This window comes from Lampetra planeri, chromosome 21 (assembly GCF_965212315.1).
Source record: "Lampetra planeri chromosome 21, kcLamPlan1.2.h2, whole genome shotgun sequence".
NCBI classification, from domain to species: Eukaryota; Metazoa; Chordata; class Hyperoartia; order Petromyzontiformes; family Petromyzontidae; genus Lampetra; species Lampetra planeri.
In genome coordinates, this window is record NC_136127.1 from 9,773,989 (window position 1) to 9,789,782 (window position 15,794).

The 15,794-nt window shown below is 46.4% G+C and overlaps 1 protein-coding gene across 1 annotated transcript in view; it reads right to left on the reverse strand.

Annotated features, from left to right (window-relative positions):
- LOC144724654 (uncharacterized) overlaps positions 1–15,794 on the reverse strand; it is a 194,446-nt gene that overhangs the window by 142,606 nt on the left and 36,046 nt on the right. The window contains exon 5 of the mRNA XM_078603951.1: positions 6,109–6,193. Within this exon, the coding sequence (XP_078460077.1) occupies positions 6,109–6,193 (85 nt within the window). The remainder of the gene's footprint in view (positions 1–6,108; positions 6,194–15,794) is intronic.

The following is a 15,794-nucleotide window of genomic DNA, read 5'->3' on the forward strand; positions in this document are numbered from 1 at the left end:
GACCGCGTGTCACGGGCATCCGTGCGAGGCTTAAAGGGGCTTTCAACAATACCCGCCCTCCTTTCTTGTGAAAGAAATTACTAATGCACACCCACCCGCCCGCCCGCCTTTCTCCCAGCCCCAAGTTGGTTTATCGCCAAAGTATAATTTGACGCAATGCCTCGTCATGCAAAAACAAAAAAGTCACGTTCGTTGTGGTGGTAGTGAACTCGTCTTTAGAGGACGACGAAAAGCCTCGTCGGAGCGCCGAGGTTTGCCAGCCACCTGTAAGTCATATTCTTTGGGTCTTTAGGTCAAGTCGCGTAGATAGGTTCAAAGAAAATAACAAAAAAATAACAAAAAATTAACAAAAAACTAAGACGTTTCGTCGATCCTGATGACGAACGTTTGTTTTGCGATCGAAACGTCGTAGTTTTTTGTTCGTTTATTTGAACCTATCCACGTGACTTCACCGAAAGACCCAAAGAATATGAATTCCTGCAGTGGCGAAAGCTTTAAGTCAAGATTTCACCTATAAGTCCTTCATGAAAAACCGATCCTTCACCACCCCCCCCCCCCCCTCTGCATCCTGACTGACTGATGGACATCGAGTGCTTCGTCGGGGACAGCTGGAAGCGCCGTGACTTGGCCCGAGCACATTCCAATCGCAGGGCCCTCCACGCACACAGAAGAAGTGCGCGAGATTCGGTGACGCTTTCTTGGATTAAATACGGTAATGGGGAAATTGTTGCTGCCACATGTTGCCAAGCAACAAGGGATGATGGTCATGAAGGTGTGTTTTTCTTCTTCTTTAATAGTGTACTATACGATGTTTTTCGTTCAAGTAAAAAAATTATTAACTCAGAAGATATGCAAAGTTTGAGCCTGGATGAGTGCATTGATGTGTTTGCGACTCTGCGCAAACATCCAAGTGTACTCGCTGCCGTGAGCAGCAGAGGACACACCGGTGGTGCTGCACGAGTGACGAATTGGCCACGCTCTGTTTACGTGACAACCCTTACTAGTTGGCTGTGACGAATTGGCCACGGTTTTAACGACGCGTTTATATATTTACGCGATCTAACCCAAAAAAACCTCTATTATGGATCGTATGTGTACACCCCCCACGCCGACTTACTGCAAATGGTTTAAGGGTCACGCATTGTCCAAAAAGACAGAGTTGCGCCCGTATGCGGATGCAAACTTTAAGCGTCCCGTTTCACAGCGGCTCCAACGAACAGAGAGATGGCTGCGGGGATGTCCGCACGTGCTGGGGATGCGCACCGCGTGACACGCAGGGCACACGCCTGCGCGGGAACGCAACGCAACGCGCGCACGCGAGCGAGCGAGAGAGAGAGAACGAGCTAGGCAACACATAATGAGAGAGAGAACGAAACAAAAACAACCGTCCTCACATTTCTGGTTGCCAGAAAACCTCGCACAGCAATTTTGTGTCTGAGCATAGCAACGGTAATGAGTTTATGAATCATTGATTGTGGAGTGGATGGGTTGGACAGCTCGGTCTGCGCTCCCTCGCACTCCCCCCCCCCCTCTCTCCAATAAACAAGGCTTGACTGCTGATGCATGATGCGGCGATTTGTCACGTTTAGGGGGGGGAAATTTTTCATCAGTGCCACCGTGACTCCCCAAGCGAGGAGGATATGATGTAGTTCTGAGGTTCCGCTAACTGCGCTAATACATCACCCTTACGAATGAGTGGGAAAAGGAATACAAAAAAAAACCCTTAACGCAAACCCGCGGCACTTCATCAAGAGCCCAGGGTGGCCCCGCGTTGCAAAAAGTGTTTGTTGAAAAGACTCACAAAAAGTCCCAGTAAGAGGACAACGGAAGAACACATATGATCGATTCGTAACGATATGCAGTCCTCATTCTCCTCCCCCCCCCGCACCCCCAAACAAATCTGTCTCGGTCACGAGGCTTATTGACGCCTTCTTCAGCGCCCAGTGCTTCAGCACCGCCAGTGACGCTAGCCCCGATTGGGAATGAAGCTCGGGTCGCCCTGTTCACGGCACGGTGCTTCCGCTAATTGCGCGAATACATCACGGCCGCGCTATCTCGCAAACGGATGTGTGAGCGGTAAGCGGCGCGTAAAACGACGATTCAATCACCCTCCGGGCCAGTGCTTTTGCTCTTAAGTTGACAGCCAGTGGGGAGGGTTTATCTAAATTGTTACGGTACGCCGAGTGCGCAGTGCCCGACGGCCCTAAACGCCAAACTGCCAGCGACAAACAGCACCAGCGAAGTGCTGTAGTCATAGACAAGGGTTAATACGTGTTTTTTTTAGCAGGGTTATTATAATTTGGTGTTGGGGGGGGAATGGTGGGAGGAATTCCAAAGTGTAACAGTGCGAGGGAGTAAGCAGAGAGAAAGAAGAGCAGTAACCTGTGATGAGTGCTTTGGTTGAGCACGCTGTGATGGATGAGATGACACATTCTGGCAGAGCTGAGTTCTCAACGATTTTTTTTTATTTTTTATTCATCAGGTAAGCCCCACTGAGTTATATTTCTCTTTTAGAGAAGTGACCTGGCCACAAATGATGGCTCAACAAAGTGGCTTATCACGTTAAATACTCTAAACGCGCGACGTTGATTCTAACTGTGCACGGAAAAACCGGAGGACCCTGAGAAAAATCCACGCGACCACGGGGAGAACATGCAGACTCCAAATATACAGCAGGCGCCAGGGTCGGGATTGAGCCCACGACCTACTGTACACCAGGCAGTTAACATCTCCTAGCCACCGTGGAGGAATCAACGAGCTGAGTTCATGGGAACAGTGATCATGGTCATAGCGATAATTGTGGTGACTGGCCACCAGCGAGCCGATGATTTCTAGAGAACATGATTTCAAAAGAAGGCTGGAAGAACACGACGAGTAATGTCTGATTGCATTATATTGTAGCGCGTTGGCTTGTTCGGCTTCGTGAATAATCTCACTTGCATCGTTGTGCTTCATTTTGTATCAAATAAAAAAGTAAAGCGGTACGGTGATTTTTTTTTTTATCTCAAATGAGCATTGAGGCAGTGGCCATCTCCTCTTTAAAGCCCTGAACCAGTGGTGGAAATTCCATATTCCTCTGGCGGGAGTGAGTCCACCGATGACAAAAATGTAATTATGACGATGGGTGATCTGGGATTTGCTGTGCGATGTCCGGCGTGAGATGCCGCACAGCCGAAACAAACACACGGAAGAGTTTGGTAATGCAACTGCGATATCCTACGCAGTCGGAATATGTTTACAATAATAGCTGCGTTGTACTTTCTGCATCTCACTTTGGTTTACGTAACTAGCTATTCCAACTAAATGTGTGACGCAAATATCAATAGTTTAGCTACCTACAAAAAAGTATGCACTAGCTATGCACTAACAGGGCCTTTGAAGTCTATACAGAGAAGTGAAATAACAGAGCACAATACCACCAATGTCTCGACTTATCACTGCTGATATCAAGCTGTGTTGAAGGGCAAAGATAGCTAAACAACAGGGAATCAGTTTAACTTCAAGGAGGGGAGGGGGGCAAACAGCCTCCGGGCTTAGTCAATGTTGATGAGCAAATGTATAGTTCATGTCGCGAAAGTAGATTAACATCAAGACCTCGTGGTGTACAGGGCAGTCTCCAGTCATGAGCCACTCCGTATCTCTGCCCCATCTCTCTGTCCTCTCTGCAGTGAGGCCTCGCTTAACGCGTCTGCAACAAAACGCGTCTTCGCTATAGCGCGCGTCTTCTATTGGGGAATACTTTTCGCACAACGTGGAACGCGCATCGTTACAACGCGGTTTCTGAGCGGTGGATAATGAACTAATTTCTTGAGTTGCGTGGTTGAGCGGTTATGGGAATTCTGGGTGTATGCGTGGAATGATACAGAACACGGTGTACCTTCATCTGAGTTCTTTGTCCCACCGTCTTACTGTGCGTGTGTTACACCGTATCTTGCAACTCTCAACCTTTACATTATTTCTCGTGGGGGAAATTTTTTCGCTTAACGTGTTTTTTTTTGCGTAACGCGGCGCGTTTCAGAAACGCATCTACCGCGTTAAACGAGGAATTACCGTATTTCTCCGCGATGAAGAGGGTCCATAGTCACGTGCTATTCTATATTTGTTTATATTTTTGTTCATTCTATTTTATTATAATATTTATTTTATTCTTTCAGGGCAGTGTCATTGACAAATGCGTTGAGCTTTGTGAAGCGTGTCCCTTGCGCAAAAATGCCAGAGATCGGTAAAACTCTAGAACAAGGTGTAGACTTAATAACACACACATACAATTTGTACAAATGCACATTACACTGGTCTCCTGGCTGACCGTGCTATTAGATTCCAAGCCCTTCCATGTCTGTATTTTTTCGCTGGATTGGAATATGCATGGCAGGGCAATCCCCACTCTTTCCCTTTACATTGTCCAAACATGTAAGCTAAATTTTTATTTTATTTTACCTGGCATGGCCCACTGAGCTGTATAGCTCATTGTTAAAAGCGAGCTCGGCCAAAAACGATAGCCCCAACGAAGTGGCTTATCGTGAGGAAATGTACAGCAGCAGCCAAAAACTCTGAACGCGTGGTGATGTTGATTCTAAAATGTGGAGGGGAAAACCGGAGGACCCGGAGAAAATTCCACGCGACCACTGGGAGAGAGAGAGAGAGACACGCAAACTCCAAATATACATCAGGCGTCAGGGTCGGGATCAAACCCAAGCCCTCCTGTATACCAGGCGAGGTAGTTAACATCTCCTAGCCACCGTGATGATGATGAGAGAGAGACACGCAAACTCCAAATATACAGCAGGCGTCAGGGTCGGGATCAAACCCAAGCCCTCCTGTATACCAGGCGAGGTAGTTAACATCTCCTAGCCACCGTGATGATGATGACAGAGAGACACGCAAACTCTAAATATACATCAGGCGTCAGGGTCGGTATCAAACCCAAGCCCTCTTGTATACCAGGCGGGGTAGTTAACATCTCCTAGCCACCGTGGCGACCCAGTGCAGCTGGCCCACTCATTGTAATGCGCGCAATGCCTTACTGTTAGCGACGTGCAGCTGAGGCAGTGCTCACCGAGCTGTTAATAATCTCCATTCAATGTTTTGGTTGATTTCCAGCAAAGGTCACTCACTCCCTTTCAGAAAACAAACTGGTATTTTGTAACGGCTGAATTGTTGTTGTTGATGATTTTTGGTGTAAGTGCCGATCATCATCGTCGTAGTTGTACAACTTCGGGCTCTCAATGTGTAAAGACGAACCACAGTGCGATTGCGGCCATGCAAACCAAACTATGGACCACAGAGTAGACCCACAGTAGTCTGCGCTCCTTCAATGAAGGAATAGATAAACTACGTAAACTCCCCTCTCCTGAAGCCCGCTCGTCGTCGCTAGCAGACCACGACATCGGCAATTAGCTCCAAAACATATTGCCGTACGCAATACTAGAATAGAGGAATGATGAACAAACAAACATCTTTCAATTCATCGATAGTAGCACGAGTATTATTATTATTACAGAGCATCATTAGTGCAATTGTCAAGTATGAACAAAAAAACATCTCATGATGTCATTCAATAGTTGAAAAATATTATTTGGTGATGCGTTGGCAGTGGTGCACAAGCACAAATAACACAACAAAACTCCCAATAACATTTGCCAATTACACCGATGCCTTATCACGAAAAAAAAAACATTGCCACCCTCCCATCTCCCCGCCGTGGTGTCGTGGCTATCCCTCTGGATGCAGAGGTCCCTGCCCGGTTTGACCGGCACGGCTCGGCAGTTGGGACGACACCGCGGGTTGCTTAAATTCGCCGGCCTCTGTCTCCGCCCCAAGCGGTAAACATCGGCAGAGCCTGAATGGTGGGGTAAAGCGTGGGTACTAAAATCTCTTCGCAAGACGTCTCGCCATCGTGGATGAGTTGGGACTAAACGCACCGTCTGGAGGGGGTCTCTATAGAGCCCACTTCCCCCCCCCCACCTTGTGCCAAGCAGTGTCGTGAGCAAGCGGTTGCAGGGCTGCACCTTTACCCTCCGACACGGTGATTGTCCGATCGTGAACTCGGGCGGGGCGGTTATCCTTTCCGACCTCTCAAGAAACACGCCCCCCACCCCCCTCGCTCACCTTGGGAAGCGTGCTGGGCTCTGATGGGTCATCGTCTTCGCGACGGCTTCCGCTCAACAACAAGATTCTCGCCATCTCCTGCATTCTGCATTCAAATGGTGGGAGGTAGGGCGGGGGGGGCGATAGGACAAATTGTTTCACGTGGAATTACACACGCAAAATATATAAATAAAGCCACTATAATATTTGACCACCGTGACAGCTTGGCACGAGGCTGTGTGTGTGTGGGTTTTTTTTAACTCCTCAAATTAAAAATGCTTTTGACTGTTGGAGGGCACGGCTGAGGAAGCTGGAGCTGTTACATTTTTTATCACGTTTCACGATTTGCATTTCTAAAAAAAAATGTGAGGTAGCGCGTTGGACACCCCAGGCCTGAGCCGTTCGGTGACTCAATGGGCTCACATTCAATTCTAGATTTGAAGCTTTCGTGACTGCAAGGATTCATATTCTTAGGTTTTTTTTCGGTAAAGTCACGTAGGTAAAAAAATTAAATGAATAAAAGTAAAATAAAAATTAAATAAAAATCACGACGTTTCGGAGGCAACACAAGCTTCCGTCTTCAGGTGGAACCGTCACAGCACGATCACTTGATACAGCTATCGTGCTGTGACGGTTCCACCTGAAGACGGAAGCGTGTGTTGCCTCCGAAACGTCGTGATTTTTATTTTATTTTTATTTTACTTTTATTAATTTTAATTTTTTACCTACGTGACTTTACCGAAAAAAAACCCTAAGAATGCTCACATTCAATGTTAGCGCTTCCTAAATCACAATGGATATCCAATTAGAATGGATATCCATTGTAATGTATATGCATTAATTATTCCCCCCCCCCCCCTTCGCGCGTGAAGGGCTCACAAACGACGTCTTCAAATCTATCCCCGTATTTAAGGAACGAAACAGGAGGCTTTCTCCACAAATCTGGCTGTCCCGCCTGATGATGCTAGCTGTAATTACGGGCGAAACGTCGTACTCAGATTGTAAATGTTGTGGATTTGCTCTCCAACACACCGGTGTGTGCTGTACTAGTGACGAATTGGCACGTTCTGTTTACGTGACAAACCTTATTAATTGGCTGTGTCGGGTGGTGGTTGGATTAACGACACATTTATATATACACGATCTAACCCCAAAAAAAACCCTCTATATTCTGGATTGTTAATGCTTCCTGCGCGCGAGTGATTCCTCCTCGGATGCACACGTGGTATCGACGCCATGTCGTTAATTAGGAAACGGCCAAAACTTAATTATTGTGCCGAGCAAACTTTGGATCTTTAAAAAAAGAAGTGAAAGTCAAGATAATCCCTTGTAGAAATGATTGGATACTTAATAATGGTTAGAGGTAATTAACGTCAGGCGGATGACAGTTAACAAACTATCGCTCGTTGCAATTTTAATGGCTTAAGATGTGGTGGGGTTTTTCTCTCTCTCTCGCTCGCTCTCTCTCTCTCTTCTGTGGTCCACATGACCTTATTGTCCTCACATTAGTCAAAAGTACGATGTGGCTTAAGGGGTTGCCACCTCTGAGATAGGGAGGTAGAAAAAAAAATTCACTGGGTCGTATCGTGGCCAACATTATATCTCACACTAACAGAAGAGGCGATAACTCCCCGTACACGTGCATTGCCCTTGAGTGGTGCGTTGTTATTATTACGCAACTGATACAAAAAAAATGGGACTTTTAATGCCCCAAAAAAAGCGAGGTGGGGAGGGACAACTAATTTTTCAGCGTGTAATTACTTCCCTACATACGCCACTTTGATTTGTTGGCGATAAGTAACCCTCTTGGCCTCCGCACTGCTCATTTGCAAGGCGGCCTTGCCCGGTTTTTTGCAAATTCACGGGAAAAATCTGAAGAACATCGCCCGAAATGCTTAATTTTCAGGGACGAAAAACGACAGTTGCCACGGACTGCACTCCCCAATTCCTCCACCCATGTGGAGAACTCGGTCCACCAGATAACCCCGTCATCTTTCGTCTCGTCCACCCTTGTGCTCAGCCAACACACTGCAGGTCACAACAACGCACTCACTCCCACCCGCCTACTTACCCATACACGCACTCACTCAAAGACAAAGATCCCCCGTATAGCCTGTAAACGATTTTTGGGGGAAGTGTTGTTTGCGAGCACCTATGAAGGCCGGCACGGCACACCAGGGAATTGGTGGCTAGCACCACGCCCAGCCGCCTTTGTCTCCCCAGTTGCGATGTTTTTACACGCCAGGTACTCATTTGAGAATGAGTCGACCTAGGGGAGGCACAGAACTGATCCACATAATTGCCACCGGTGTTGGCCGTGAGCGGGAATCAAACTTGCGCTAACTGCTGCACTCCTTCGATTTAAAGCTTTCGTGACTGCAGGGATTCATCTTCTTGGTTCTTTCGGTAAAGTCACGTAGAATGGAAATAATAAATAATATAATAAAACATAATAAAATAATTCTCACGACGTTTCGGCCACAACGCAAGCAGCCGTCCTCAGGTGAAGACCAGGTCTGTCGAGAAGACAGTCTGAATGAGTCTGAATGACTCTGTCTTCTCGACAGACCTGTTCTCCACCTGAGGACGGCTGCTTGCGTTGTGGCCGAAACGTCGTGAGAATTATTTTATAATGTTTTATTATTATTTCCATTCTACGTGACTTTACCGAAAGAACCAAGAAGATGAATCCCTGCAGTCACGAATGCCTGAGCTTCGTTGCGAAGTGCGCTAACTGCTGCACTCCTGCTCACCACAACTTACTCAAACACCCACAAATTGCGCTCGCTGGCCACGCTGCCGGTCACAACACTTCTCTCCACGATCCTTCACTGCTCTGCCTTAGAACTGCACTCTAATCGTGTCCGTACCAAAGTTGCTTCAACATCGCTCAACTCAAGAGACGTCGTTGACTCTGTTATGCCTTCAATAGTGCTGTTTGTTGCTGGCCACTCGGAATTTGGGGCTTTTTTGCTCCTGCGCTCAGCAACCGTGATTTGAACAACAACAACAACAAAACACAACAAGGAGCGGATGAAACAGCAGCCGCCTTAAAGCATCCCCCTGAAATTACTGGAATCCGTTTGATGTGTTTCCGTGCGGTGCATTATCGTTGGCAGACCGGAGGTGCAACGTGACCCACAAACCTTGAAGCATCCCAAGGTCGCTCTCGCTCCCCATCGCAGGGGTACTAACCTTCAATGCGAACGCATTTCCAGTCGCTCTGCTGCGCTAGCACTTTCAAAGGGACCGTGCAGAGTTGAACGATAAAAGGCATTGATCGTTTAATGATGACATCTCTGCAAAGTAAAAAGCCCACACGTATGCACGGAGAGTGCAGTGGCCGATGGGACTAGGCTAGAAATCTCGTCGTAAACCTGAACTCGATTCCCGTTCAAAGCCAGCGGTAGCGAGTGATATCTGAACAACCTCTTAGACCGTCTGACGTCTGACGCTGTCTCCCCGACAGACCTGGTCTTCACCTGAGGACGGCTGCTTGCGTTGTGGCCGAAACGTCGTGAGAATTATTTTATTATGTTTTAATTTGTATTATTTTATTACTTCCCTTCCACGTGACTTTACCGAAAGAACCAAGAAGATGAATCCCTGCAGTCACGAAAGCTTCAAATCTAAATTTAACCTCTTAGACCCTTGACGAGCTCGCACTGACCAGCATGGTGAAGTATGGTCAAACAAGCCTCCTCGCCAGCACTTAGGGTGGAGGCCCATCGTCCAGCAGTGCATTGACGCCGGGCCGTAGGAATGCGTGCACAAAGAAAGGTCGATCACCAGCTTCAAAGTTTCGACCATTGGGGACTCTTTTCAATCGCCACCAAGCATGTTCAATCCACTGCTGGATTAAGGCGACCCCAAGCCGCGGCCGCCGCCACCTCTCACGACCCTGCGGTGTAACGATCCGCCCAGCATCTGCCGCACGAATTGATTTTGTTGTTCCATCTCCCACGGTGAACGTCCTCTGGGACACGTTCCAAGCAAATGTTTTTGTTGAATTAAAATAGCAAATGTGGCTTTGCTGGTATTGACTAACGTGCTTTTCGTAAGCATTCTTCTTAAAAATACACTTCTGAAAAGGCATGCCCTTTAATGCAATTATACAACCACGAATAAGAAAATAAAAGTTTGAGAAATCAAATTGGATGATGTGCCAGTCAATCATTTGCCGTGCGGAAATTAACATGAAACAAATGGAAATGTGCAACGTGAATTTGGTACGCTTAATTTTTTTTTCATCAAACTTTAAATATAATAATAAAGTATAAACAAAAGCATAGGGATGAAAATTAACAACGAGAGTGTACCTTTAACGTACCCCAGAAAAAATAATTAGAATCGTAATTCAATTAGCAGCCAACAAGACGTAGATTTTAATATTTTTTAAATTAAATTTCTGATGTAATAAATTTCTAAGCTGATTTTAATAAATCCTAATTAAAGTCAATTCCGCTTGCCTGATCCTGCTCATGTACATATATATAAACACATTACTTCCACTAACATGCTCCTTTGTGCACTGCTCTTGTTAATACGTAGCTGTTACTTTATCGCACGTCATTACAAAAAATAGAACACTAAGGCTGAGTTACATTTCACTTAAGGCACTCCGTTAACCGAGATAATGATACGATAAAATATAAAACAAGGGCGTGTGTGGGAAACACGCTCTTAATTAAAACACCTATTTAAAAAACGGTGTAAAAAAATACAAAAACATTCAAACATTAATTTAATTATTCTAGCGCACCCGTCGATTCTTAATGGGGATTGTTGTGGGGTTTTTTGTTTCACTCCGCGGAATATCTCTGGGTACGCCGCAAGCAATCAACCAAATGAACGGCCGCTCTCATTTCACGATGTGGTCTCGCCACTTAGCCTTGCGACGCCCCTAAGTGCTCGGCCTGCCTGAGGAACACAAAACGCTCTCGGAGTGCGAGCAAAGCAAACCCCCCCCCCCCCCCCCCCAGTACGCGACAAATTAGCCAGCCCCGTCAGCCTCACTTACAAAATTATTTTTGCATCCTCATCAGAGGTCGCAACCGATACCCGTACCCTACCCGATACCCGGCTACCCGTACCCGGCCGGGTACGGGTAGCCGTTTGCGACCCTGGTGCGGCCGGGTACGGGTACGGGTAGGCCGTGAGTCTCTGGTGAATAACCGTTTGTCACTCATTTCGGGTAGGGTACGGGTTAAGGGAACGGGTATCCGTACCCGGCTGGGTACGGGTACCCATTTGCGACCCTGGTGGGGCCGGGTACGGGTACGAGTATAGAATCAAAACCCGTTTCCGACCTCTGATATTCCTCATCCCTCACAGTGCTTACTTTTTTTTGGCAGGGCCGACGCTTTGGTCTCACCCCACCCAAGTTCACCCCCTGCCTTCGTGGTATATCACCGTTACGATGTCCCCCTCCACTCCCCCCACACACAGACATCTACTGCACCCCCCCCCCCACAGCCCCCCTGCCTCCATGAGATGCAGCTAGCCCTGCTTGTCGGGGGGGGGGGCATTTTATGACGAGTGGATCGTGTTACAAGGTCACACTCAAAGGTCACGCTTCGCACAAAGTTCACACTAAAGGTTTTTGGCAATTCGTGGAAACCGCACGCACACACGCGCACATAATTGGGGACGCCGCTGCGCCGTAATGGTGAGCACACGCTGGACCCGTGATCCACAGGTCGCCGCTTCCTGTTTCATCTTCCGTCACGACAGCCGAACAACGGTGCACGTTTCTCAAATCCGCCCCCCCCCCCCCACTTGCTTCTGTCCACCCAGCAGTATAAGTGGGTCACACCGCAGTTACGTGTTCGGCAGGTCAGATTTGGTGGAGTAAAGTTGTTATTTCACAATTAGTAAGGTTTGTCACGTGACCAAAGCGTGCTAATTAGGAAGGTTTGTCACGTGAACAAACCGTGCCAATTAGTTGGCTGTGTCGGGTGGTGGCAGGTTAACGACACATCTCCACTTTCACGGTCTCACCCAACAAAAACCTTTATTGTGAATAATATTGATCGCGAAAGCCTCCGTGTCAATCCGCTCGACGAATGATCTGCCGACGATGCTACTGATGCTGCTGCTGCTGCGTTGGCAGTGGGGCACAAGCACAGTTAACAACAACAACAACTCAACACGTTCATTGAACAACACCGCGGCCTTACAATAAAACAAAATGTATAATAAGGCGACGTTTTGGGCAATGGTCCTTCTTAACCGCGGTGGAAGAGGGACCGTCACCTTTTCTCTTTTGAGGTCAGTGTTATTGACGAATGTATTTTTTTTTCTTAATCTCTTTTAATAATTACCCTGACACTCTTGAGGCTGATTGATTGTATCCTGCCTCAGGTAAAATGCATTTACATTATCGAACATTTTTTATTACCACTTCTCGTCAATTTTACTGCAATATTTCTCACAACAGTTTAATGTGTAATTAGAATAATACTGTAATGTATTATTCGATTAGAAATGCAGTAAAGTCAAAATGTAGTTTAAAAAACGTCAAATTACAGTTTAAATGCATCATACTTGATGTTTTTATTGAGCAAATATAATTGAAGCAGCAATTTTGTGCACATTTAGAAATATTGTACGGACGAAAATCTGAGAAAATCACGACCGTGTGTTTATAACTGAGCATTACTGCATTCTATCGATTGTTTTAATGCTTCTGTCCACCCAGAAGTACAGCTACACCACGTGTGAAAGTGTGGCTAACGCCCACCTCTTCCAAGACGTTTGTCCAGTCTGGAAGAAATTAGGCCAAAATAACCTCTTCCAGAGGGCCTCTCTAGAGCTAACTTCCAATGGGGGGCACTTCTGCCAGCAGTGAGGCGAGCGAACATTTGAGCGGCCGCACATTAATTTAATGAAACAAATTTAAGTCGTCATTTTATCACACTTGTTCATTGTGCTACAATTCGCCTTTAACATGAGCACAAAAATTTAAACGTCCTAGTTGGGGAACGTATATTTATTTAGTTTCTTGAAGCTCGTTAAATAGTTTATGCGCTAAGGGTAATCGCGACTAAGTGGCTTGTGCTTCTTCTCGCGCTGCCATAGTGGCAATAAAAGCTGAAATTTATCGTGCAGTCAAATCCAAAATTACAGCCTAAGATGTTCGTTGGTTTCACCCATAAGAGCAAGCTTTTTCCCGAATTTCCAAATTGTATTTAAGTCTTCCGCTAAGCACAATCACATTCAATACACGATTCCCCACTATCACTGATCTAAGCGCTGTGATGTTGAGTTGACGGATATTGGAGGTAACCTGCAACCATCACCACCAGTCATGATCTATCCACCGTTGGATGGTACCTTCCCCAAGCTATCGACCATCCATCATAGTCTGTTGCGATGTAACAATCCATCTGAGCACCTGCAAAAGAGTTCCATTCCATCTCCACAACGGACGTGAACACACACACATCCACACTTGGGCTTCTTTCTTTCTTTGGCTGCCACTCTGTGATTAGTCTCGGCCACTGGAACCTCCTGGCGACGTCTCCTGTCCAAGGCCAGTGCTAGGTCTGGAATTATCTTGCTTTCAATATTAGAAAGCCACCAGGAGCTATGCACTTGTAAATCGAGATCTAAGACCCATTTCTTTCCAACTGCGTGTTGTGTTAAGCTTGTTGCCCTTCCCCCACACCTCCAGGACAGTCAAATATATATATTTAATTCGTGGCTGACATGAAGCCAAATTAGATGACATTTCTTTTTTCAATTCAACAATGTGTTTTTGTGCAGCCATCGATGGCCGGGCTGAGACCATCAACTCATTCCACTTGAAAAAAAATATTCTGGATAGAAAATTAGTTTCTTTAGGACTGCTTTTGTGCATGTGTAGTTTGTTGTCCTTTCAACTGTATTTGTAACGGCTCTCGCACTCTGAACCTGCCGTCCAGAGGTCATCGGTTCAACTTGACCTTCCGGCGCAGTGGTTGAAACGGCGGTGGAAGTTTCTTAAACCCACCCCAGCCGTCCGCCTCTGTCCACCCGCCAGTTAGCACGGCTGGCTACGTACGGTGCGAAGGAAGTTCAACTTACACGTACGTACGCACGTACAATTAGGTTGCGGCTGCCTGGATTTGAAATCGGGAATCTCAGCAGTGGCAGCTTAAATTCGCTCTCAACTCTTAAGCCACGTGACCACCTCAGATGCTCGCCATCCGTGGCACGCGCTGCGTGTTTAAGTTGCGTTCTTCTTTGTTCTGGGGCGAGTGAGCAAAGGTAACCGCACCGCCACAGCAATTAGTCACGAAGTTCAACTTCATGCATACGTACAGGTGGTGGAGCCTTATGAATTTTTTTCCTTGTTAAGGGGCCGTCCATAAATTACGTCACGCGATTTTGGATGATTTTTGACCCGCCCCACCCCCCGTTCGTCACACAGCGTCACAAAAAGTCAGACCCCCTCTGAAATATGAGGTCACAAAGCTCTGCCCCCCCCCCCCAAAAAAAAAAAACATGCTTCAAATCGCTTTAAACTATTGTCATTGTACTGCGTATTTAATGTAGCACTGAACTCTGATGTTGTAGGAGAAAACATGTATTAAAAAGTAAATGTAATTAAGTAGAACGTGTTGTGTATATTTATTTAAAGTTGCGCATTTTGATGTGACGTCACATTTCTCAACCCCTCCCCCCCCTCGTCACACATCGTCACAAATGTCTGACCCCCCCCCCCCCCCCACATAGGTACGTGACGTCATTTATGGACGGCCCCTAATCGTGTTACGTGTTCTGAGAGCGCGAGTCGTAGAATCAAGAGCCTGCATGCTTACAATCGGTTTTAGAATTGCGTCCATTTCAGCTCCGTGCAGTGCCTTGCAACCTCTGGGTAAAATGCGCTTCATAAGTGAAAATTAGTACGATTATTTCCAGTCCGTCGGTTCGGTATGGGACCAGTTGGGATTGGGTCTGTGTGATGTTGAGGGGGGGGGGGGGTTCCATGTTACACTTGATGTAGGGTCTCTGTACGGGAACAGGGTGGGGAGGGGGGCTCGTTTCAAGTTAAGGGGGAGACAAATCTTAGTGAATTGTTGATTGTTTGTTGAGAAATCTCAGATGTGCGAAGGGAGGGTGAATGGAGCTTCAATGGCGATCCGTGTTTCGGTAGACGGGGACGTAAAGAGAACTTCACTCTCAGATGTTTCCCAAAGCCACTTCAGGTTGGAATGAGATTACGTGAAAAGAAATTCGTTTATTTCTCTTGCTACACCCGGCACTTTAGCATCGATTGTAGCAGAGCAACCCGAACATGATTGAGATGAATTTGGCCAGGAGCAAGTAGTGGATCACACTGGTCAACACACTATTTCTGGCAAAAGGTATTCCAACGGTTTTAAGGTAATTTTGAGGTGCTGATTCCAAATCTGGCATCGGTTTTGTCTATCACATCAGGTTTCTGAGATATCAAATAATGAATTTTCAATAAAAACTGCAGAAGAAAAATATTAAATAAATGTGGATATCTACATAAAATGATATAATAAACACACTATCCTAAAATACAGCACCATATTTTAACACTAAAGCAGTCACTGACTCGCAACAACTTGCAATCATAAGTGACAGTTAATTTCGGGTAAAATCAATGAAAATGGGGTATGCGGATAGCATAAAAATGATGTGATAGAGCAAATCTGAGATCAGATTTGGAATCAGCACCCTGAAATTAGTCTAAA